The sequence below is a fragment of the Patagioenas fasciata genome, chromosome 10, assembly GCF_037038585.1.
Source record: "Patagioenas fasciata isolate bPatFas1 chromosome 10, bPatFas1.hap1, whole genome shotgun sequence".
NCBI classification, from domain to species: domain Eukaryota; kingdom Metazoa; phylum Chordata; class Aves; order Columbiformes; family Columbidae; genus Patagioenas; species Patagioenas fasciata.
In genome coordinates this window covers 5369624-5395818 of record NC_092529.1, presented here as the reverse complement: position 1 = coordinate 5395818, position 26195 = coordinate 5369624, and the positions used below count along the sequence as shown (strand labels likewise).

The 26195-nt window shown below is 41.5% G+C and overlaps 2 protein-coding genes and 1 long non-coding RNA gene across 9 annotated transcripts in view; 1 reads left to right on the top strand and 2 right to left on the bottom strand.

Annotated features, from left to right (window-relative positions):
- The window catches only part of LOC139828761 (uncharacterized), a 6286-nt gene extending 2602 nt beyond the window's left edge, over positions 1-3684 (bottom strand). The window contains exons 1-2 of the long non-coding RNA XR_011740687.1: positions 2745-3684; positions 1950-2216 (exon numbers count right to left, since the gene is read on the bottom strand). This is a non-coding gene — a long non-coding RNA (uncharacterized lncRNA). The remainder of the gene's footprint in view (positions 1-1949; positions 2217-2744) is intronic.
- ACAD9 (acyl-CoA dehydrogenase family member 9) lies at positions 3632-23737 on the top strand. The gene is made up of 18 exons (XM_065845369.2): positions 3632-3808; positions 5323-5416; positions 7219-7320; positions 10537-10643; positions 11579-11679; positions 12842-12920; positions 13457-13631; positions 14241-14314; positions 15700-15775; positions 16478-16548; positions 16907-17026; positions 17769-17897; positions 19117-19196; positions 19816-19942; positions 21034-21111; positions 21834-21962; positions 22972-23044; positions 23500-23737. The coding sequence occupies exons 1-18, from the start codon at positions 3647-3649 to the stop codon at positions 23598-23600; spliced, it is 1878 nt and encodes a 625-aa protein (XP_065701441.1). The 5' UTR covers positions 3632-3646; the 3' UTR covers positions 23601-23737.
- The window catches only part of CFAP92 (cilia and flagella associated protein 92 (putative)), a 93231-nt gene continuing 83752 nt past the window's right edge, over positions 16717-26195 (bottom strand). For 6 of the 7 annotated variants that reach the window (XM_071812991.1, XM_065845366.2, XM_071812995.1 and 3 more), the window contains 2 exons: positions 24418-24517; positions 16717-22806 (listed from right to left, as the gene is read on the bottom strand). In XM_071812991.1, the coding sequence (XP_071669092.1) occupies positions 24440-24517 (78 nt within the window). In that variant the 3' untranslated portion in view covers positions 16717-22806; positions 24418-24439. The other variant, XM_071812994.1, reaches the window with a different exon arrangement.

The following is a 26195-nucleotide window of genomic DNA, read 5'->3' as shown; positions in this document are numbered from 1 at the left end:
CATTTGTAAGCCAACTTTTTTTTTCAATATTGAGAGACTGGAGAGATGATGCAATGAGGACATCGTCACGTGCCCACAGGGAAGACAGTTACGAATTTCAAGTGCAAAACTTTCTTACCAGCTGTCTGATTGAAAAGGAGAAAACGACAATTGCATAAAGGGAGGAGAGGCTGCTAAAGGAATTGTATGTATTTTCCTGGAAGTGCTGCAAAGACTGGTGAAGATTTTTATAACGTAATTTAGACCAACAGTGGCACTTTTTCAGTAAGTAAAATATCGGTGTCTCAAGGAGCTAAATATTATCAGATGTTTATGTTAACGAATACTATTTTTTAAGCAGCTATTGAAAAATACGGTAGAGTAGAAAGGAAAACTGTAGTATAATTTCATGATACCAATTTACTGATCTATATCTCTTATATTAATTCCTCCTCAAGAAAGCAAATCCATGTGGCATAGACTGCAGTCGACATGACTGTGGCAGTCATGGTTGATCGCAGAATGTGAGTTATGAAAAGCTGTCTGACAGCTGAGGAATTAGCTGGTCCAGGAATGTAGGGAAGAGTGGTCTAACAATTCCAAAGGAAGCTGAAATTATATAAACATGTGAGCAAATGTGGAGTGGCAGAGAAAGCAGAGATGAGTTGTAAATAAAAGAGGGAAAGAAAAGTGTTGGGCATGTTGCTGACGCAGAAGGCAGATTGATTGATTTATTTATTTATTTAGAAGCATATTGTGCAGTTTTGTGCAACAAAGTTTGATGTTGTTTATAGGTCAGGATGGTAGAATTAAGTTGCAGCTGCCAGGAGTGTGCTTTCAACTGCAGTTGCGCGGGGGGGACAAAATAATTGGTGTGATACCATTTGCGTCAGTGCAGAAATAAAGTGGATTCTCTATGTGCAAGTGATAGTCTGCTTTTATTTTCATGCTGTGAATATGCTGTCATCCACTACGACTTGTTCTGCAATGGGGAAAAAAATGAGGGATTTTTTAGGATAGGCTAACAATACCCTTCTCATGCTTAGGGAATGAACGCACAGGGTGGAGTGTGCTGGCTGCTCTTTCAGTGCTTTTGAACTTCCTGATGAGGCATCGTTTTCCTGCTGTTTCCCAGCCGCCCAGCCCTGTTTTCACTGTTTGGATCTTTTTTTTTTTTTTAAGAAGTCTTTTACTGCACTCTTTGTTTATCCTTTCTTTAAAGCTGCCAGATCACCCCCCTTTGTACTGACCCGAACCAGTCTGACCTGTCTCAGTAGAGCATGGCCTCAGCTTTAGCACTTGCACCCCTGCATATTTAGTGTGGGGAGGATGTGACCCACACCTCTTCTGCTGACCCCTCCCTGGGGAAGTCCCGGCCACCACAGCTCTCCCAGCACTGGGATGTGGCACTGGGGGTGTGTCACCCTCTCCTACATGTCACCATTCCACCGCAGTGCCACCTGCTCAGTCACCCCCATGTGGCATGGGGCTGAGCAGCAGAGCAGGCTTCTTACTCTTACTATCCATACCATTACCCAGCTATAGATATAAGCACCCTATAGGGGCAGGAACATGGTATCACTCCACCCCAGAGACTGCAAAGTGCTGGAGCCATCTCTGTGTTCCCTACCCTTTTTAAAAAAAAAAACTAATTTTTCTGGTAGAACTAGATATCAACTCTTGCTTTTCCCACCTTTCAGAAATTAGAAGAAGTTGGACAACTTAACCAGAAATGAACACTGGAGATTAGAAGCTCAGGATCAGTCCTGGTAGTTGGTGCTTCTGTGTTTCTGTAACCACAAAACTGTGAAATTATTGTAATCTTATGGAGAAGCAGGTTCCTGCAGGTAGCCTTTCCTATCTGTTGCCTTTCTTGAAGAGCTAGCAAAGGGGCTGCTTTTTGTCTCATAAATAAGGTGCCTGTGTTTCCTACAAAGGCAAGTAGTTGGTACAGAACATCAAAAACTCACCCTTCAAGAGACTGTCACAAAATGAGCACTTGGCAGTTGCATCTTATCCCCAGCTAATAGTTACAATTCATGGGATCAAGTGAGACGGGTTTGTTTCCTCAGATTTCCACACATTTGGGCTCGATACTGAGGCTGGCTCAGCAGCCAGTGTGTGAAGTCTTCCTCACCTCCTCCCACACGTACAGCATTACACACTTGGTAGCTTTGGCTTCAGTCAGCCTGCTCGGTGTGCACAGCTCTCTGATGGATACTGCCTGCTTGCCAGTGCTGAGGATTTGAGGATTCCAGCGATGTGAATACATACACACACACAAAAAAAAAAACACAAAACAAAATAGTGAGCAAAGCTGCTTGAGTTGGATATCAGACACATTTTTTTAGCTTTTCCCTTCCTTGCACCCTCAGAGTTGCAACACGGTGCCTGAGAGGCAACCAAAATGGCAATTTATTTGCACTACAGGATTAAGGGATTTACATTTTACAAGTCATAAGTAAAGTAAGCAAATAAGTAAGCAAAGTAAATCAGTTCATTAGGTCTGTGTTTACTTTTAGTACTTGTTGTTTTGTTAAAAGCCATTTTGTTAAATCCTTGGCATTCTGAAAGTCTTTTCAAATACCGAAACAAAACAAGGGCAGCTGAAGAATGAAGGGCAGCAGGACATGGTGATTCTTAAAATGAAATAGTAAAGACAACCTTTGAAGGACTTGAAAGAAATAGTTCAAACAAATTAATTCTGCGCTTGTGTAAATGAAGTTTAGTATTCATAAAGTGCTTATGTGTCAGTGAGCACTTACCTGCAGATGGGAACAGCAGGTACTGGGTGGTGAAGCAACAACCCTGACTGGTGACCTCAGGTACAAAATTGGGGCGGTGTGTATTTCCTAACCAGCAGTCAGTATTTGGGCAACCAGATCAGGAAGCTGGCATGGGTTTGACACTTGTTTTTTGAATACAAGAACTGCTGTCAAGGACGTGCCAGCTGAAAGCAAAGGAGAAATATAGATCTGAACATCCTCGGTGCAGCACAGTATGTACCTCTGGTCACGGCAGTGTTTTGTCTTTGGCACTTGGGTTATCCGTGAATTGTCTACACGAGCGAAGGGCTGTTCAGGTGAGGGCTGTCAGCTTCTCACATAATCCTCCTCCTAGGAGTTGGGTTCTGTGGAGATTTTGTGGTGATTTCCACCATCTCGTACAGTTCAGCACATCGACCAGATCTCAAAGGGGGTGAGGTGACTCAGTCCCTGGCAGGGCGCTGTTCCTTCTCCTGCTTTGTTCTGGTGCGTGGTTCAGGAACGTGATTCAAGGACATCCCGTGTGCTCCAAAAAATACTTTTTTTTGGTCAGGCTGTCCAGTTATCTAGCTCATTTTCTGTAGGCACTGCCGGGTGGTCGCTATGCCTGCAGCTGGTGGGTGTGGATGGACTCCAGCAATGCAGGCGGTGCAAAAAAACCGCTGCGAGCGGCTTTATTCCACAGCGGCACCATTTCTGTGGCCACTCTTACCCCTGCGACCGGCGGGTCCTGCGGAGGGACCAGCGGGCTGGCGTTCGTGTCACTGCACCAAACGAGCACCGGGGGCGGTGTCACCCCGGACCCCAGGGCGGCCCCGCCCCGGCGGCTGAGGGGACGCGCGGCGGCGGGAAGAGGCGCGCTGCGTCACGCGGTCACGTGTCCCTGCGCTGCCGTCAGCGGGATGGCGGCCATGAGCGGAGTGTGGCTGCGGGCCCTGCGCGCCGCGCTGTCGGCCCCGCTCGGCCTCCCGGCCCCCCTCGGCCTCCCCGCCGTCCGCCGCCTGCGCACCGCCGCACCCCGGCCCGCCTTCGCCAAGGAGCTGTTCCTGGGGTCGCTGCGGAAGGTGAGGAGGGCCCGGCGGGGCCCGGCTCGCGCTCCGGCGGCGCCTCAGGGGACGCGCGGGCCGGGCTGTAGGTGTTTGTACCGGGGTGTGCGCCCTGGCGGCTGCTGGCCCGCGGTGTCCCCGCGGCTGGGAGAGGGGGCCTGTCCCCGGCCCTCCCCGGAGCGGCCCGCTGTGCCCGGTACCGGCTGCCGCGGGGCACACCGCGGGTCTGGGCGCAGCCGCCGCTTCTCGGCTGGGCTCGATGAGCCGGCCTGTGCGCGCACAACGCACGGTGGGATTGGTCATACGTGCTCACGAACAAGCCGCGTCTGGAGGGGGATGCTTCAGACCCCCTCCTCTTACAAGCCGAGCACGTTCCCTGCGGAACCACAAGTGCCTGCGTTGGGCTCCGGGCGCTGAACACCTGCGTGCCCCGAAAATTGTGGCACTTTATCCTCTGTTTACTTAAAGGAACAAGACTTTATGCAAACTTTTACTTACAGTTTTTTATAGGAAAGGTCGAAGTTGTTGTTGTGTATTGAGGTGCTACTGGGCCAAAAAAGTTATAAATTTGAGTTATAACACTATATTGAAAGGCACTTGTTAATCCAGTATTTGGCATATGCATTTGTCAGAAATTACAGGGTTAAATAAATTGAAAGAAGAAATAGCTCAAATCCACTGAAATGACTTGAACAATAAAGTCTCCCAAAGCAGACCTTGTCAAGTAAACTATTATGAGAGGTCGCAGTCAGACTCCATTGCTTAAACCTCTGTTTGTTTATTCTTTTTTTATTCCCCTCTCAAATTTCAATACAACAGTTTCCTGAAAAAACTATAGCATTTACTAGATCCTGAATTTTTTGAGCTGATGTGATTCTTCAGTCTGTCATGAACAGTTTTGTTTGGGCATAGGTAAACTCTTCTATTTAATAGGCGACAGGTGATAAAAAATAGGCACAGGCTTCTCATATAATCATTCACTGCACATGTTAGTTGCTTGGATTTTTTTATTTATTCAAGCCTGGCCGGTCGTGTTGCTGTGAGTTTATGACCAAAGCACCATGGTGATGATAAGGAGCAGTATGGAACCTCCCAGACTTTGTGCCATTAAACAGGTGGAATGTGCTGTGCGTTTCCAAGGGACAACATTTATGGGCTGAGCTTTGAAAACGTTATAACACTAAATTGATTCTGATACAAATTAGAATTAGTCAGTTTTTTTAAATCCCCAAATGGGATTACAGTGACAAAATTCATGGCTGATGAAGGATTTTTGCATCCTCATAGTTGTTAAAATCTCTCTATTTCTCCCTAACGTTTTGTTCTTCAGATAATACATTCTGATTTATTTTTGCTTTGCAGTAGAGTCCTGTGGATTTCATCAGATAAGGCTCTTTCTGAACGTTTTCCACAGTTCTTAGTTTTCACAGATTTTTATAGTCTAGTATTTGAAATGCATATGTTCTTAAATTTTTATTTCAATTGTACAATTCATGCTTTAAAAAAAAAATAAAAATTGTTTCTTCCTATAGGAAGAAGTTTTCCCTTATCCAGAAATCAGCAATGAAGAGCTAGAGGAGATCAACCAGTTTGTAGGGCCTATAGAAAAATTCTTCAATGAAGAAGGTATAGTTATTAGTGTATTATTTACACAAGTGATTTAGTGATTATGAAATGATTTAACTATAGCTGTTGAATAAGATCATTATAGTTTAAATATTTGAGTTGGTTTTTGTATTTGCTGCTAGTCATACAATGCTGCTGGTTCTATAGGCATGTTCATTTGTGGCTTTCTTATATGAAGTATTTGGATGCTAATGAGAAGACGTAAATCTTCAAAAGAGAAAAAAGCAGAAAGTAACAATTCTGTGGTAGAGTTAGGATGTAAAACTGTTTTTAACTTGGTTGAATAATACTACTTACCACTTCATATGTTGTGATTTTTTTTTTCCTGAAACTTTTTAACTGTCCTAAAACTGGTTTTAAGAAAATTCAGCAGACATATCAATAAATGAAGACTCACTGAGAAGCTATGAAAAAATCAAAAGGTTTTATGTTTTTAAAGCATTAGTGATTCTACTTGGGACTAGCCATATGCATTCCAGATAGGGCTGCAGGGTGTTTCTTCTATTATTGGTGCGATAGGCCAATTTTAGAACAATTGTAGAAAACTGATGTTTACAGACAGCAATTTCTGAGACAGTTAAACAGTATCATCTCAGATTTCCCGCTGACAAAGATACTAGATCTTCATTGCCAAACACCGCAAGAGTTTGAAGAAGCCTGTGATTGTCACAGATCACGGTTTATGAGATCCAGGTAATTTTAACTGTAAAATTGCAGTGTTGCTCACTGACAGTAAATTAAGAACTTATGCAGATTATGTTTTTTAATTCTTTGCTCTGTTGGGGAACGTAATTTATTGAGTAAAAAAAAGGTCAAATCATAGAGTTTTCTTTCTGAGTAATTTCTCTTAGCTGCCTCCCCACACCCGTTAAATTTCATACCAATGTTACAGTGTCGTTTGACAGGGGTGAACATGAGGTTTCTTTAGGAAAGCTCCATTCCTTTTGCAGTGTTACTTCTTTTTGTGTACTTTTTGGAAAGGTGGTTTTTGTTCTTTTGCTGCAGCTTACAGCCTTCCTGAGCTGCTTAATGTGACTCTTGTTTATTTTCTCTGTCACAGTACAGAATAGCTCTTGTAATCCCCCAAGAATTTGAATAACTCAGAACTAGAGTTTTGTAATTAAGTCCTTTATGTACTTTTTTTTTTTTAATCATGACCTAGACATAGTTCACATAGAAAATTCTGGAAATACTTCACTTACTGCAGTCATGGAATCTGCTAACATGCACATGTATAACCTGTACACATATAAATGTTTGAGAAAATGAAATAAAACCCAGATTTTTGCCACTTCCAAGTCCTTTTTTTGTATATGTTGTGACTTTACAGCCATGATCAATATTCTTGGGACCTTCCAGTTCGTTCTCTATTTTGACTTGGATGGTGTAGTAAGGTGGGGTTACTTCAGTGGAGCATTGTTCCCCAGAAACAGAACTGGGATTTCCCAGAAGCCAGTTTGAGAATTCACCAGCCCCAAGGGGAGTGGGGCAAACAGGACAGTCAGTAGGATGAGACTGAGGCTAGAAAGAGGAATTGTTGTGACGTTAGGGATGAGGAGCAGCAGGCACACTGTGTGTTTTCTGAAGATGCGCCGCAAGACTGGAGAAGTACAGCAGCCCCTTTTTCTGTAAGTTATTCCAGGTCTGGGCTCTCAGACTGATAGTTCGGTTAGAGATCATACTGGTGCGAGCACGTAGCATGCAGTGACTTTGTCTCTGATTTAAGAACGCTGCAGTCTCAGAGGTTTTTTTTCTGCCCTAAGAAACACAGTTTTAAATTATAGAACTTCCTGTATTTGCAGTGGACTCTAAGAAGATTGATCGAGATGCAAAAATCCCCCCTGAAACTTTAAAAGGACTGAAGGACCTGGGTCTCTTTGGCATGCAGATTCCAGAGGAATATGGTGAGTAAATGATCTTGAAAGGATAACCCAGTAGTCTATATTAAGCAATGCATTTTTTGGGTCTTGCAAAGTGCGTAGTCCTTGCCCTGTGCGTAGTCCTTTGACTCTGTCGTCTAAATTGGGAGCTGAGGCTCCATAGTTGATGAAGAGCTGCAGGCCCCAGGAATGTCTGTTGGCCATGCAGGGAGCTCTATGTACTCTTACCTTGGGGGCCTAAGTCAGATAACTATTTTTAGATGGTGTAAATTCCTCTTGGCATAGTGTTGACCTTTTTGTTCTGTTTTTGGATGCAGTAGAGTAGCTTGATGTTCTGTGGGACTTGGCGATTCTTGCTGATAGTTCCTGAAATTACACCAGGTCCAAACTACATTGTCTTGTGGAACTGACTATCAAAGCTGTCACTTGCAGACAGGAATGTGTTTGACCGCATAGAAGTGTAAAAGTATAATGTCTAGTTATTAAAAGCATAGCTGCTGTATAAAATCTTCCCTATGCAGTACTGAACAAGAAGTTTATGTCGTGAAGGACGTTATAGTGTGAGATCAGAGCATTTTTGTTACAGCTTATTGGTTTATTTCAGTAGGCATCTGTGCTTCATTTCTGTAAGTAAAGTGTTAAAGTATATTGGACAACTTGTGTGTACTGTAACATGATGCGATCTTTGATTAATTATTAATTAATGCATTAGAAATTGTATTAAATGTTTTTCATGGTTATTCAGAACTAGGCAGGATGAGAAGAGAGTAAGATAGAAAAGAGGTTTGCAACCTCTTTCGAGTTTTTCTGTTCAGGATGGTGTCTGAAGAGGAGAAAGATCTGGACAGAGCACCTTAACCCAGGTGGGGAGAGAGAAGTATTTAAGAATTGAGAAGTATATTGGAAGAAGACAGGAGAATAGTGTCTACTGAAAGGAGGTGTTGGAAGCAGAGGAGGACAGAACTCAGAGCAGAGAGTTAGGAAGCATCATGACATTGGAAGTGTAACTTATTATTGATTAACTAGAAACAAGTTTCCTACTCTGCTAATTATTTTAAAGAGTCTGAAAGGCAATGTATTTACCTTAAAAATCATACTTTAGTTCAGTAAAATGTTGTTGTTTTGATCTTATATTGTTTTGAAGCTTATGAAATAATACTCTCTCACCTTCCAGTTGGTGCAAGGTCACAATCCATTCATCATACTTGTCTTGTAAACATGTATGCTGGATAAAAACCAGAGGGCAGAAAGCAATCACCTTACTATAAGCAAGCTGCTTTTCTCTGCACCATAAATATCGTGCTTCTAATGAGGTTATTTCCCATTTTCTGTAGTTTAAACCTCTGTATTTTTGTTGGTGGTGCCTGCCATATTTTAAAACTCTTCAGTCAGACATATTCAGTGCTTCGTGCATTGCATGGTGTTGTTCATAATGGTTTGTAATATTGGCATATTTGCCAGAAGCATTAAAATGCAGACCATTCTTGGGACCAATGAAGCTCATGTAAATGATGGAATAGTGGCTCTCGTTCACATGGGTGGCACTGGAATTACTGTGCACATCGTTAGGAGTCTTCAAGCTGAATCCTGAACCCAGCACTGCTTAGAAAGGGGAAAAGGAGTAAGAGCCTGTAGGTAGGAGTGTGAGTTTTGATTCATTTAAGCATGCTCTGAAGGAGAAGGGTATAGGAGGCAATGATGTCAGTTAGTGGTATCAGGGTACATGTTCTTGCATTTATTCAGTAATACATAAAAGAGTAGGACTGTTGAGACATCTGCCGAATTGAGGTGTTCATTACCCTGACTTACACCACTGTCCCAAGTAGAAAATTATTAACCTGGACAAAAGATGATCTTGATTAGATAAGGTTGTTTATTCAGCCGTAATATATAAAATACTCTCAAATTACATGGAGCAGCATTCTAGTCCTGGCTACATAAAATTCTCGAACATTAGACTCACAGAATCCCAGAATATCAAGGATAGGAAGGGACCTGGAAAGCTCATCCAGTGCAATCCCCCCATGGAGCAGGAACACCCAGCTGGGGTTCCACAGGAAGGTGTCCAGGCGGGTTTGAATGTCTGCAGAGAAGGAGACTCCACAACCTCCCTGGGCAGCCTGGGCCAGGCTCTGGCACCCTCACCAGGAAGAAGTTTCTTCTCATATTTAAGTGGAACCTCCTGTGTTCCATTTTGAACCCATTACCCCTTGTCCTATCACTGGTTGTCACCAAGAAGAGCCTGGCTCCATCCTCCTGACACTCCCCCTTTCCATATTGATCCCCATGAATGAGGTCACCCCTCAGTCTCCTCTTCTCCAAGCTCCAGAGCCCCAGCTCCCTCAGCCTTTCCTCACACGGGAGATGCTCCACTCCCTTCAGCATCTTGGTGGCTGCGCTGGACTCTCTCCAGCAGTTCCCTGTCCTTCTGGAACTGAGGGGCCACAACTGGACACAGTATTCCAGGTGTGGTCTCACCAGGGCAGAGTTAGAGGGAGAGGACTCGTATAGATGCAGCTTTGATTTATCCTAATGTTCTTTTCAAGCTCCTCACAAATAGTCTCTGTGTTTTCATCAGCAGATCACAAAATTCCTCCAAGAAGGATGTGCTGGTGTCATGTTTATTTGTTGATACATTCACATTTTTTTATTAAAGACATTTTTGAAGTGTTGTATTTTGTCCTCCTCTAGTACCAGCCTGGCAGTCTGCTTGGGAACTGTTTGGAGGCAGTTTTGGTGCCTGGGTCATTCTCTGCCACCTGGTCTGCAGCCGCTGTGTGGGGATTAATTGTCTGGGGTTGGCACATAGCCTGGAAATGTCTCCAAAAAAATTTGTTTTATCCTGTAAGCACAGAAATTCAGAGCAGAGCAATTTTTATACCAAATCTTTTACCATTTTCACATACAGAGTGTTTTAAACAAGCTTGTTTCCCACCATTTGATGGATTATGCTGTATCTGCGTGCATGAACACAAACAAGTCTGCTTTCTGAGTAGGATTAAATTCAGCACAACTCAGGCTTATTAAAAAAGTTACTGTTTTCAGAACGCATTCTTCTAGCACAACCACAGCAATGTGCTACTTATTTGTGGGCATACTATATCCAGTCCATACCAAGCCGCTCCCTGTTTAACAGTCATATATTCTTGATGTTTCTGTACTTGAAAGGGATTTTTGCGGGGAGGGAAGAGGAAGTGAAATTGTAAAGTATCTACTTAGAATGAAATGTATTTGTTCCAGGTGGTCTTGGTCTATCAAATACCATGTATGCACGTCTGGGAGAAATCATTTCTTCAGATGGATCTATCGCGGTTACTCTGGCAGCTCATCAAGCTATTGGGCTGAAGGTAAGGCTCTTCATTTATGTCAAGTAGTTCTACACAGCTTGCAAAGAAAAGGTGAGGTGGATCAATCTAGCAAGATCAATCAATCAATCAATCAAGATCAATCTAGCAAGTGTGTGAATTTTAAATTCATTTTGTGTTTATTGTAGCCTTAGGTATCTACCTTTTAGTGCATTCTATGCTGGATGGAGAGGAGTAATCTGAAGCTTGAGGTAGCAGTAAATTCATTATAATAAGAAAAAATTCTTCATGGGATTGAGCAAACAATGCTAGTTAAAAATACATATCTATTCCTCACCTTACTTAAAATTTTGCCATCTGTGGAGCAAGGACAGTGAGCGGAGCTGATTTGTGAGGTGGTTCGGTGAGAAGTGTGGTGTAAGTTTGGGTCAATCCCGATTTTGTTGAGTAACTGTATCTTAGCTATATTACCATTGTTAATTTAGCTTTATCACGTACGTTTGTATTTAGTTTGTCCTTCATAAGAACCCTGCTGTATAAGTGCATTTTCACAGAGTCTTGTGCCTGCGTAATGAAATAATTTGGAACCTAAGTAAATCTTTGGTTCTGTTCTCTGATTAGGAGCTTGGAAAATGGCTGCTTTTTGGGTTATTAAAATAAAATCATAGTACTGAAGGTACAACAAAGTATAAAGTGCCTCTCAGAGCAACAATTATGTCTTCACTTAAGCGTAAATAAAATGAAACCTACCCTATAAGGCAATCTTAACAATAAGCCATTTCCGCTAGTCATTTGAATAACTGTGTGCTGAGAACTGCTGTATTTTAATGTCTGATAAATAATGTCCATTGTTTATTAAACTGTCTCTTGTTACACCATAAAATTTGCAAATTAAGCTTCCTGAACTTGGTGAAGCTTGTCAGCTTTTTTTCTTTTTACACAGGTTGATGCTGAAAAGTTTTCTATTGATTATTTAGGGGCTCCTCATCGCTGGCACTGATGAGCAGAAAGCAAAGTACCTGCCTAGACTGGCGTCTGGGGAGCACATCGCAGCTTTTTGTCTCACCGAACCTGGAAGGTACTGGCTTTGTCATTGTAAAAGCTTCAGAAAGCACCGAAACACCTAAATGACTTTTTACTATTTTCATCGTCATTACAGTGGTTGTTTGGTTAATATATTAAGTCCTTATTATCTGGCATCACTATATAGGTCGATCGTTTTTCCTTATTATTTTTAAAGGTACACTTCAAACTGTGTAATTAATCTTTCACCCAATGTGCTGCTTGTGGCAGTTTCTGTGAAATCACTGTTGTTGTTCCCATCCCAGGAATTAATCTGCATAATTTCTGGCATTTCTGAATATTAATTGAAAGGATACTTTGTGCTATGGTAGACATAATGTGCTGTGATGACTGTTCTAGGATGCTTTCAGTTGTATTGTAGAATTCTAAAAGACTGTATTGAAGGAGCTACTAAAAATAATAGGAAGAAATGTTGGTCTTTCCACAGAGTTTAGAAAAGTCGTCTTTCTAGCAGCAACTTCATTTCAAAGATAAAAGTTACATTTATTATGTTTATTCATTGACTATTGCAAATTCTGTTAATGCAGAAGAGGTACAGTTTTCTTAAAAACATGGAGGCAGATGGTTTACTACATGATCCTTTGTAAAGGAGAGGGATTAAAGGACTGAGACCAGTTGAAAGTTTGAGGTTGAATCTTGCTTGCCCATACAAAACTATGGTTTGAAACGGTCTTTTCCGAATTCTTGTCTGCTGGAATGACTTGCAGTGAGCATTTGAGTTACTTGCAAATTTTCATGTTGCTGTGACGTAGCTGCGTCCCAGCCATCAGTGGTGGTTTTTATTCGGGAGTCCTAAGCTGGGTTTTGACTCTCAGAAAACTGTCCGACTTGCAGGTAAAATTTAACCTAGCACAGATATTAACAGTGTGATCCATGGAGGAAAAAAAACAAGGGCTGTGTTCTGAAATCCTTCAAACATCTTTATTTAGCTCAGTATTATTTACAAAGATGACTGGTCTTAGTGACTCTTAACGTCAGTTTTCGTAGAGACCTTAGTTCCAGTGCACAGAAGCAATCTGTTGAATCTAGTTAAGTTGCCTTGGCAGTTAAGAACTAAAGTTTATATGCTACTCTTTAATGCAACTGTAAACATTTCTTTTTAAACTATGGGAAGCATGTTTATTTCCTTAAACATCAATAATTTGTTTGGCTTTTAGTGGAAGTGATGCTGCGTCCATCAAGACAAGAGCAACCCTCAGTGACGATGGGAAATACTTCGTACTAAACGGCTCCAAGGTATCCACTCACGGGCTGGAAACACAATGGGTTTTGTTACAAGTTTATAGAACACGTCTCTGTCTTTTGCAGCGTTGCGATCAGTCCGTTTATTTTGAGGTTTCCAAGCTAGTGAAGACAAATGATGTCAAAAAGAGAACTCGTGTTGTTTTAGGGCCACAGAGAAGAGAAATCAGGAGATGGGGCTATGTGCCCTCCTGCACATCCTCCATCTCCGGTCGGTCAGCCAGCCTGATCTGTGGCTCGTTAGCTCATCGTGTAGATCGATCTGGCTGAACTAGTTTCGCCACAGTGCTTTTGGCCATGATCCTTATCAATACACAACAATTACAACCTATTTTTATAGTGGCTCTAAACTTAATATTCTATGGTCAGCTTCCCAAAACTAGAAGCAGAACATCAATTAGAATTTTAAGGGGAGAAGCAGCAATTTTTCACCACTCTGTTCTTTGTTGATCTATTACGAAACATTTGAGAACAGTGCTCACAAAATAAGGACAAATATATTTATGTATGTCTTTCCTCTCTCAAAACAGGTTTGGATATCAAACGGTGGCATTGCTGATGTTTTCACAGTGTTCGCCAGAACAGAGGTTGTTGACAAGGATGGACAACTGAAAGACAAAATTACTGCTTTCATTGTGGAGCGGGATTTTGGTGGCGTCACCCATGGGAAACCTGAGGATAAACTAGGCATTCGAGGATCAAATAGTAAGAACCACTTAAAATGGTTAATAGAAATTGTTTTAATATTTTAATGTTTTGATTTGTTTAAATCATCTGAATTTAGAGGCAAATCAATATTCCATATAGCAATGTAAGTTTGAAGTTTCTTTACTTAGCTTGTCCTGTGAGTCCTTCCTAATGCAGGTTCTGAAGTAAGAAATCCATATTGTGTGATTCTTTGCTGCACGTGAAGCTTCCCTCACTATTCAGTGGGAGAAATTGCTCAGGACATTCAGTAACAAGTAGCTTTAACCTACAGGGGAGTTTTCATCAGCTCTTCTTAAGCTTGCTGATAATTATAGCTTTTCACCATCTATCCTTTGGACTTCACTGCTGTATCAATTCCTTAAAATAAAGACAAAACTATACTCCTCTATTTACATGATGCACATTAATTATATTTTTAATATTTTACATTGTTGTCAACTACAGTGTTTTCCCAGATTCTAACTTCTTTGGCAAAGCATGTGTAATTCTGTCATAAACAGTGCATTAGGAAAACTTCACTTCTTGTTACAAGAGGAGTCATTTATGTTCCTGAGTGCCTTTTAAATATTTCTACATAATTCAACAGCTATTAATTCTGTGTTTCAGCCTGTGAAGTACATTTTGAAAACACAAAAGTGCCTGTAGAGAATGTAATTGGAGAAGTAGGAGGGGGATTTAAGGTAAGCAGTCACGAATAACTACTGATGGTTTTTAAAAGCCTGAAGGCTTTTTTTCCTCCCTCCCCCCTGTACTGACGTTTCTTTACTGGTAGTATGAATGTGGCCACACTGGAGAATACCAGAGGACAGGCTTCTCCGTTGATGTTCTTTGTGTTGGTTGGTTTCGCTGGCACAGTGCACAAGCCTGCCGTAATCTCACATTTGTACCTGTTTCTTCTCAGTACAGTTACAGAGCTGGTTCCGTGATTTGTTTGGGGTTTTATTGTTTTTCATTAAAATAATAAAACATACTGCTTTTTTCAGAAGAGGGAGCAATTTCTTCAGCAGAACTTCTGAATTGTATCAAGGCAATGTCTTCTGCTGTTTTCTACAGCCAGAACTGTGGATGGTGTAGGAGGAGCAGGGAAGGAGCAGGAGGGGAGCAGGGAAGGAGCAGGAGAAGAGCAGGAGCAGGAGGGGAGCAGGCCGCACAGCTGCCTCCGGCATTTGCCTCCTCCTCTTGGCATCAGGAAAGTCTGACACCAGTACAGATAACACCGTTCACTTCGCTGCTCTAACAGTCCTCCAAGAGTCTGACGTGCGGAATTTGCAAAACTGTTCTTAATTATCCTTCTCAGCTTTCTTACTTCTTCTGTAGCAGAGAAATCCAGACCTAAATGCTAAATGAAACCATTTTCTTTAATGTAGTGAACGTATCAAAAGATGACTCTTGTTGGTTTCTTCTTCAGGTAATTATCACAAATGAGAATGTAGGAACAGTGACTTCTTGCTAAATCTCTTAACAGTCTTTGAACTGAGTCATTCATGTTTCTCTTGTTAAGAAACAATACTACTAGATTTCAATATCTGTTTTTATACATTATTGATCTCTGTTTTATTTCTACACCTTTCATTCTTATTCCCTTTTCTTGTGTGTTGCTGAAAGGTCTCTGAAGGAGGAAAGTTGGGTCAGCTGCAGAGAGTTTTACATTTGGCCGTTGTGTACATAGATTAAACAATATTCTGCTTTTCTCCTTCATCTGTTTGATAAACTTCAGCAGTGCTGTTTAGTTTGAATGTCATTTGTCTAGTTGCAGATAAATACATTTTTATCTACATTTTACCATAATGTGGTTTAAATGAAGGATTATTTCCTGCTCACTGGATCATCAGGATCTGAAAACTATCTCGAATATGAAATTGGATGTCATGCTCACCATGAAAGCCCAGTTTTGAACCATTATTGCTGCGTACAGTACAAGGGCAGGTGTCCCAGGGTGCAGCCCAGTGATGAGCGAAACCCAGGAAAGCACTAACATAGGAAGCAAAGCACCAGGAACCATTGTGGCCTAAAGAGATGTTTGTGACAACATTTGTGCCTAAAAATACCTTCATTTTCTTCACAGGTTGCCATGAATATCCTAAACAGTGGAAGATTTAGCATGGGCAGCGCGTGCGCTGGAATGATTAAAAAATTGATAGGTGAGTGAATGAGGTGGCGCGTGTTGCTGGATGTCACGCAAAAAACCCCTGATCTGCATAAGGTATATAATGCAGTTAATGCAGAATAGTAACATGAGCCGTGATCATAGCAACATCACTGTATTGTCAGTCATAACATGCTTTGACTTCTTTAAAACACTAAAATTATTTTTATTTAAAGTTTTTATTAAAAGCCTGTAAAACTGAAGTTTTTTCAGTGCACGTAGTGGGAAGTTATTGCAGCTGTTGATTTTTCCTGAGGCAAAATATTCTTACTGAGAATAACCTATATACTGTTGCATTTAGAAGGTGCAATCTCCCTTCAGACTTCCAACTTGAATAACTTGCTCCAGGCTTACATGCAGTAATAAGTAATAAAATTGGTCTCTACCAATAAAAATAGTAACAGAAATCCCTCTGAAGTAATTAATTAGCACTAACAGGTGCCTTGTCTAAGAGCACAGGTTCACACCTGTGATTCTTGTTCAAAAGGCGCTGGCACTGTTCCCAGGTGGGACCAACAGCCTCGTTTGGAGGGTGTGTTTCACAGGCTGGCGCTTGTGCAGCAGCGAGGGGTTGACACAGGTTCCCATTGACACAGCTGCGTGTCAGACTCGGGCCATAGACGCTGTTGGCAGGAATGGGCTGTCACGGTTCCAGAGCTGCTGGGTTGAAATGGACTTTTTTTTTTTTTTTTTTAAGAAATGACAGCAGAGTATGCTTGTACCAGAAAACAGTTCAATAAGAAACTGAGCGATTTTGGATTAATTCAGGTAATAAAATATGAAAAAGCAAAATCTCTGTGCTTTGTATTGACTAAGTGCAAGGACATAGATTATGCTGGGTATCTTTTGGCTGTACTAGTTTAAAGGTGCTACATCTGTGTAAACTTAGTGCAGAGTTCCATAAACTAATCTCTTAGATGTCTAGAATCATAAATGTAATGAGCAATTTTTCTATGTGTTTGGGTTTTCTTCATGGTTGTTTTGCAGTACTACTTTTTATTGATTTGTATTTGAGAATATGTTAACCATGCAAAAACTGCTGTTGTGCTCCTAAGTTTCAGGCTTGACTGTGGGATTGTGCCTGTGAGTGACTGTGTGATTGACTCCTGGCGTTCCTGTTTGGCAGGAGAAGTTCTGTCTGATGGCAGTGAAAGCGTACGTGATGGAGAGCATGGCGTACCTCACCGCGGGCATGATGGACAGGCCCGGCTTCCCCGACTGCTCCGTGGAGGCGGCCATGGTCAAGGTAATTAATATTGTGGGGAGACTTGCCTGCAGCTTTATGCTCACACAGACCAATTCCTCTCTGGTTTTCAGTTCACTCTCCAGATGGATGACAGGCTCAGGTGTTCCATTTAGACATATGATACAACCACCTCAGCTGGATGAGAAAAAATAGACATTACTGTTTTCTCTGCATCCCATGATTACCTCAGATTCAGGCTTTTGTCACCATACAAAACAAAAGCACTGTACAACAGGTTTGGAATATCATGGTCCTCTTTAAGTGGCAAAAAGACACTCGGTTACTTGCGGGCCTGGTTGAGGTGCTTCTGCATGAGCTTTAACTCAGAAATGGTTGCAGAATACATCAGGAGAAGGAGTTGGTCCCTCTCCGGGGTGTTGCTGTCTGGAGCCGGGAGAGCTCACGGTTCTCATCCTGGTGATGGCCCTGTGGGGTGCTCAGTGCACAAGAGCTCGTGTTGCAGTGGGTCTGGCAGGCGGGGCGTGCTCCCACACCCCGCCACAGCCGCTCTGGGGGCTCCCGCTCTCCAGAAACGTTTCCTTGTAGAGATGGGTTTGTGGATTGCAAGGTTTGACCAAAGCGCACACACCCTGAGCCACAAGGATACGATTTCAGGCGAGCTTTAAACAGGACTGTTGCAACAGCAGCACAGAATACATCAGCACTGTCACGCAGGTACAATAACGGGTGCTGTATTCTGCGTGTAATGTGTAGCACGGTGGTTAAAATGCTGTTCTGGCAGGTGTTCAGCTCTGAGGGCGCGTGGGCTTGCGTCAGTGAAGCGCTGCAGATCCTTGGCGGCCTTGGCTATATGAAAGATTACCCCTATGAACGCTACCTCCGAGACACTAGGATCCTCCTGATTTTTGAGGCAAGTATGAATACGCTTTTTATTGTTAACTGACACTCAGATTTTATAAACGGGAGCTGAAACCGCAGTATTCAGTTGATCAGGCCTTTAGTCCTTTCGTTGCAAAGTCTATAATAGAACAGACTGAAGAACTAAACTTGCTTACTCTGGAGATACAGGTAGTACCTTCCTATAGCAACACCAGGTCTGATGGCTTTGGTAACCAGAAAGTGTGAGTTACAGTAGGAACTGGCACCAGCTTTACCTCTGGAAAGAACAGACTGGTAATATATATGCATGGTCATATAGTTTTTTTTATATATACACACACATATATACACTGGTAGTGTATATAGTTTCTTCTTGAGCATTTAGAAACTTTAACTACACTGTCACATGAGAAGAAACAGCCCCAGTTCATGAATTGGGTTTGTAGTTGTTCTGAGTAGACTAAAAAATTATAAATTAGCATAAAAGCCTCCAACTATTTTAGCTGACAGATGTCACTCATCGGTTTACGTTCAGTAGATAAACAGTTGTAATTGTGCATGCTGACTCAGGATGAAATCCACGTACTACAGTTGCCTAAGCAAGAGCCTTATGAGAATGAAGCTGGCCAGCTTGCTTTGTATCCAGCATACTTTGAAACCTTCTTGCAGCTTTTATTGTCATGTATCTGTACACATGATAGGCTTTGCTAAGAATTATGGGCAAAATTTTCACTTTTAAACTAATTAATAGAATTTTCTATGTTTTTTGTGGCTAAGCTGCTCTGTTGGTGCCTAGACTTGAATAACCTCTTGTGCGCTTCTCACAAGGGAAGTAAGGAAATTCACAAAAGATTCATTTAGAAGTTTAATTAACTTATTGATGTGCATTTACCTAAAAAAACAAAGCTGGCTGTGAAATGTGTTGTGTTTGCAAGCTGGATTGTCAGTGACCCGAGTCGGAGTTTGAGACTCGCTTGTTCCTGATGGACCGTTTAGAAACGCTCACTGTGATACAAACGCATGTGTGCTAACGCGAGGCTCAACTTCTGCGCAGCCAAGTGAAATCAGAACTTATAATTGAGATAAAACAAAGGCAGTAAATATTTATGGATGGGTGAAGAGTAATCTTTTAACACATTAAAAGCTATTCTGGAAAAAATGTATAGACAACGTTAGCACAGCATTATTTAGATTTTTTTGAAATACTTGATACAACTTCACTTTTTGTTCTGTTTTGGTTTTTTTTCCAGGGAACAAATGAAATTCTGCGACTGTATATTGCTCTGACGGGTATGCAATATGCAGGCAAAATCTTAACTGACAAAATAAAGTATGTTCTTATTTATTGCTAATAATTTATAATAAACTCAACAGATGCTGATAGCTGTTTAACTATAGATAAGAGGGGACACTGTAGGAAAAAGCCTGCAGTATTTTTCAATATATTCTCTGTCTAAAAGGCAGCTCAATGTTATAGGGATGTGGGGTTTTTAATGTTAATTGGATGTTGTATAGATTTAAGAATCTTGGCCTTATTGTACTTTATCGTATAATTCCAGCTGGTGTAAAAATCTTTCTTACACGACCAGTAATTAAAATTTTATAAAGTTCCAATATTTTGTAAATTAAAATTTTATTAAGATTTTATATCAAAGTTTTATTGGTAAGACAGCTGTATTGCACATACTGAGTACACATACTCGTCTCTGGAACTTACTGTATTTTCGAGAGCAACTGAACATGAACTATGTCACATACTTTTAAGGCCATATAATTGTTCTCCAGACTTCATAGTAAAATGGATCGAAAGACTTGATGACTCATAGCCAGACTGCAGGGCTTTTGGTAAAGCACTTAACAAACATTTCAACTGGTTATCTGAACCTCCTGAAACTTCCCGTGCAAACCAGGAATGACCTTTACCAGCTGTTGTTCACCCCCTTTTGCAGAGAAATCAAGAGAGGCAACGTGGGACTGGCGCTGGGGGAGTTCCTGACCAGGTTACGGGAGACCATGGGCAGGAAGGTGGATTATGGGCTGGTTGGTGATCGTGGAGTGGCCCATCCCAGCCTGCAGGTAAGGGGCAAACAAGGCCAGGGTGACACCTTGGAGACTGACATATTTCAGCAGATATTTATATCATTGCAGGGTAAAGACTTAGAGCAGTCTTCATTTTACCTTGCTGTGTACCCATAGAATATCCATAACTAAGTCTATATTTGTAATTTATAGAAATTGAGACCTCGCAGTATCCAAGTCTTGCTTTGCAGTGGTCTGTTGCTGCCCTTCATAATAAGCTCAGCTACAAAACACAGTATTTTTTCTGTTAACATAGCTTTTTTAGGTAAGAATGCGAACAACATAAATAGCTATGACCAAAGCTGAATGTTCTGTTAAGAGAAAATGGTGCAGTATCTTTTTCCTATGATGTTTTGTTAGCGATTTGAAAAACTGCAACAAGCTGAGTTTTAGTGTCAGAGTCCCTGCCCTCCAGCTGGTTCAGGCACACAGGTAAGGGGATTTGTGTGGACTTACTAATACGGGTCCGTTCACATCAGGCACCGCCTTTGGGTCAGTGCACACACGGGTGGATCGTTGCACTTGCAGCAGTTCTGACAGCTGGAGTCCAGTCTCCCCTAAACAGCTTCAAAGCTGCTTACTTACATTCATATTACAAGAATCAGCATTAGTTGAGTTTAGGAATTAATTAATAAAAGGCAAATATGACACTGGAAATGTTCTTCTACTTAAAATCAGACTTTGAGACTGTTGGTGAATTCACACAGTAGTACCAGATAATCTTCATTTTCAGGGATTTCATAACCTGCAGCACTTGGCATAAGAATTAGGTTTGCTGTGCAGAACTAAATGTTGCATAGGAATTTTTCAAACTATTGCTTGCATAAGCATAAAGACTATACTAAAAAGTTATCAAAAGTAACATTTCGAGCATTTTCATGTATAATTTATAGAAGGGAGTAGTGCCTATCTGACTTTCAGCAACAAACTGGGTGAATGGTAGAATAAAAGAGTTCTTGTCAAGAGAAAATCCAGTATTAGGTGGAGTTCAGGACCCCAGGGCTGCATATAAACAGTGATTTTAGTTTTATTTTTCCCCTTAGAAGACTGGCTACTCACATCATTGTATTTTCTGTTTTGTTTCATAGGAAAGTGGCAAGAAACTTGAAGAAAACATTTATTATTTTGGAACTACAGTGAGAGGCCTGCTAAGTAGGTTTGGCAAGGTAACTTATTTTTTTATGTTATCTTCATTATTGAATAGTTTATCCTTAACCATTTTATGCTGTTCCTCCATACTGTACAGCAAACAAATCTAGAATTCTGCCCCGCAAAGTGCTGCAGTTAAGAGGAGGGACTGAACTTAGAATCCACTGGCTTTTCCATTCTGTGACAGTCTGATTGTTCTGGGAGTGCCCATCAGACTGGGCCCCCACCACATCCCACCTCAGCTAACACATCTTTTCAACAGCCTAAATATATTTGGTCTTTAATTTCTGTCATCTTTGGCATTTACCAAAGTGGTATCAAGACACTGTTGGCTGCAGACAGACTGTTACAAGGTGGAACATCGTTAATCCAAAACATAGTTTAAGTGCAGTTAATCCAAAACTGTTAGAGAAGGTGGAGGAGAGTTACTCCAAAACATGTTTCCTTGGGGTAGAATTCAATATAACAACTTACTTGTCTGTGCCAAGTAAGTGCGAATCTAAATAAAACTAGGAAAGAAAAACCACAGAATCATTTTGGTTGGAAAAGCCCCTCAAGATCATTGAGTCCAACCGTTCCCTCACCCCTGGCACTACCCTGCATCCTGAGAACCTCATCTCTGTCTGTTCCACCCTCCAGGGATGGTGAGGAAGAAATGGATCTTGGGAACAAATCTAAATGTTTGGTTAAAGTCTTAAATTGACAGACTACAAGCTAATAATAATTTTTACTCTTCTAGACAATAGTGGATGAGCAGTTGGTTCTGAAGAGGGTGGCAGATATTGTCATTAATTTATACGCAATGACAGCAGCTATTTCCAGAGCCAGCCGCTCTATCAGTATCGGCCTAAGAAACCACGACCATGAAGTAAGTGCTTTACTACCAGCCGTATCCATTTAATGTCTGTGCTGCTTGGATCACGTAGCGTAACGCTCAGTAGTTATGACCATTCTGCTTCACTACGTGTTTTGTAATGAAGAGGCACAATCCAGCCTCAGCCCTTCCTCACAATGTCACAGCCTCCCATGTTCTACAAGGCTGCTGTGTGTTTTACCAGCTGCTGTTTTCTCAGTGAGCCAGCTGTCCCCTCAGCTCCGGAATGTGCATGGGGTGACACGGCCCTGAGAGCGCCCCTGCCTGTGCAGAACCACAAGAACAAAGAGCTTACACCCCAAAAACCACTCGACATTGGTTAAGAACTTGTATCTATCCCAGGAAACTCTCCCATAGAAGTACAGCACAGCAGAACGTTTCTAAACTGATGAGTGCAGGAGGGCAGGAACCACAGCAGCTGCCTGTCAGAGTTCAAAATACTTCAACACATATGTACACACACACATTTATGAAAGAATGAGAAATGTGCATGTTCTCTTAAACCTGCTAATACCATGTAGTTCTTCCCAAACTCTTTCCATATAATCACTCATAAATAGTAACATAATAACAGTATTTTGTCCTTCTGTTGACAGTGAAGTAAAAGTTTGGCACACAGGTGGTTGGATAGTAGTTCATTTAAAATTTCATGGTAACAGTTTCACTACAAGACAAGTAAATTTGCTACAAATAAGTGTTAGACAAATGCAAACTGATTAACCTTTTGTCTTCACTGGCCCTGAGACTCCAGTTTGTGTGTGAGTCCCTTCTGGATTTATTACCGAAAACATCTGGTCAGTTGTGGTTGTGGGGTCATCCCAGCTCTGAGGCTCAGGAGCTGTGGGGAAAAAAATACCAACTACGTTTGCAACAGATGAGAGGAGCTGGCAGGCTGACGTTACCAAGAGACAAAACTAGACTCCAGAACTTTGGTTTTGTACTACATCATTTTGTGTATTCATTTCATTCATTACTTTTCAACTGAGTTTTACTGTTTTCTCAGGTGCTTCTTACAAATATCTTCTGCACAGAAGCATATTTCAAGAATAATTATGCCATGGCTCAATTACAAAAATGTAAGTTCCATAAAGTAAACTAAAATTATTTTAATACTCTTACAGCTTTCACAGACTCCCCACAAAAGGAGGTATTTCTGATATGACCTGCCTTTAGTTAGGATAGGAACAGAACTGGTACCAATTCAATATAAAGTCTCTTCATTTAATAGATAAAACAAACTGCCTTGATACTTTTTTCTCCCCCAGCTGCAGGGAGAAACATAAAATCTGGCAGTAGCAAATACTCTAAGATAACAATTAGGTATTTGACCCCTTTGGTTAAGTACTGACTGACCAATTAGGCATTTGCTCAGTGAAATGATCTGCAATAATCAATGTCTTCTTCAGAATCTGTTATTTCCTGGCACTGAAGGGCTAAGATACTTACTTTTGTAGTCTAAAACCCTTTTTGAAATAAATTTAACTGAAGTGCTGTAAATAGCCATTCTCATTTTCTGTCTGTTTCTCCACAGATGCGGATGAAAATCTGGATGACTTTATTAAGAAAGCAGCCAAGCAGGTGCTGGAGAAGAGAGCCTACATCTGCTCTCACCCACTGGACAGGACCTTCTGAGCCCTTCCTGACCAGTGTCCAACACTCACTCATTTTCTGCAGCTCAAGTATTTGACAACTTAAAAAAATAACTACTGAGTTTACCGAATGTAATTAGCTCTGTGTAAAATAAAACTTCTAAACACAACTTCATATAATGAGGATAAATAAAGAAGTTTATTATTTAAGTTTCCCTTGGAGCTAAAGAAAGACAGTGGGGTTTGAACCATGAGATGTTTTCCCAGGGAAGGGAGCAGGGGGGTTTGTAATTATTTTTTAAGCTTAAATCAGCTCCTTCCTTACCTTAGAGACCTATGGAGAGACTCACAGAACCAGAGCAGTTTAGCCTGGAAGGGACCATGGGCAGTCACCTTGTCCAGGCCAGGTCTGAGCATCTCTAAGGACAGGGCTTTCACTGTCTCTGAGCTCCCATTTAAATGATTTTCCTTGTATTTAATAGGAAATTGTCCATGTTCTGTTCTTGGCATTGGTCTTAAGTCAAACACTGGCCACTTTGTTTAGTTCTTTAAACAATAAATTGGGGTTTTATTTAAATACAAGCTGTCAACCCGAAAAATGATGAGCGTAATTCAGACTTGGTGATGTTTCACACACTTTTCCCCTTCCCTTTTGCTTACCTGCAACCGTAATTTAGCTTCCTCTGTCCCTGCAAGGTCACTTTTATCCGGTGACACATTGGACAGCCAAGTAACCGTCCCCACACTTGCCTTTGGGAGTTACTTGCTGGCCAGATCTCGTGAGGAAGGTGGTTATTTTGGGTCACAGGCATTTTTACAAACATCTATACATCACCAGTCATGGAGGTTTCACCACTTACCCGTATCCCAAATAATCTGGCTCTAGTGGATCACTCTGGGAAGGCTCTTCTGCTGCCTGAGGGAGGTGGTGCCGCCTCCTGTTCCTGCTGATGGTTCTTTCTTGAAAACGAAACAATGTCTATAGCAAAGTAACCTGACTGGGAAACAACTCAGCAATTAAGCTCTTATCTCTTTAGCTATATATTCCTAATAGAGTTGCAGTTTTCAACTATAGATGTTTACTCAACACCACTGAACCTCAGCACGGTTATTAAATAAATATTCACCACTGTTATTAAATACTATGACTATGTTACTTCATTCCTGTTGCTCGACAACGCTCAGGAGATGTGATTTGAAGGAGGAATTTGCTCATCGGGTGCTGGAGCATTTAACGGTTGGTGTGGGCTTGTGACGGATGCAAAATCTGCGGGTGACGGTGTCAGCACCAGCCGGCCTGAGCCAGCCGGGAAAGGACACACAGTCCAGGAAGGTACCAGGGTCAACACGAGTGAACAAATCATTTCACAACTGACATACAAAAGGCTAAAACCTGACCTTGTTAAGCATCAGTTATATCTAATGTGGGATTCTAAAATAATAGTACATTTTTGCAAGAACTCAATAATTCAATAAAGCAAAGCATCATCTGAGACCATTGAATGGCATAACAGCAAAATAGAGGCCAGAACTCATCTCCATCAATAAAGAAAAAAAATCATGAATTAAACCACTTTGCATTGCACCGTAAGTAACTGAGATAGTAACTATAGGTTTCCTGTTAATGCAAAGTTTGCTGTTTGATGTAGTTTAATTTAGAAACTTCAAACAACATGAAACTTGTAGGTGCCATTGAGCTCAGAGGCAATTTTTAAATGCAGAGAGTCCCCGAAACATGGACAACAAGAAAATGAATGAAAGCTGGTGCACCCTCATATGAGCCTTCGAGTAAACTACAGGTTAGCACTGTACACAGCTAAAGCACGCGTTACTCAAACTCATACTCTTTCAAACCTGTATCCGAGAGGACTACTTTGAAAAAAAAGCCATTATGTGCAAACTTTCTGCTTCAAAACCCTTGAACATACACATCACCAGCTGATTCCTTGTGTTCAGTGAAAATCAAACCAACCACCAGTGCCAGGTTAGTCTGTAAAGGTGACGCTCCAGCTTGGAGGTGCCCACAGAGCTGTCGCACAGCCCTGGGGTGGTTTGCTTGTCTAGCAAGTAGAAATCTCCAGCCAAAAATGGCCCAGTAATCAAACAGCTGCCACCAGACAAGTGCCAAGAGACTAAAGATACTCAGACACACAATTTGAACGTGAGAAGTAACACACTGGGTGAGATGACACTCACAGAAGGATAAATAAAGCACCTGGTTTGAGCGATAGTCTGGCATTTGAAGCAGTCCTGACAGGGATCCAAAGCCTTGCCTGGGCACAGCCTGTTTCCCACCTTATGCACTCTGGAGGAAAATCTGCACACTTGCCAACCAGCTCTGAGCAGGCCGGCAAAGAAAGATTTTAATAAAAAACAAAAGGCAAGTGAAGGAGGTGGCGATCATAGAGAAATCAGGAGAAAACAATGGCGTAAGAACGAGCAGCTGATAGGAGGCAATGGCACTGAACTGCCTTGTGGGGCTGAGCCACTGTGTTCACCATTCTCTTATATGCAAATAAGCAGAAAATAAATAATGCTGTGCTAATGTAACTCTGCATGTTTAATATATCCATCTTGTTTAAATTCTGTGTTCCTTCAGCCAGGCATGTCCTCCGGCAAGGATGTTTTCTTTCTTTTT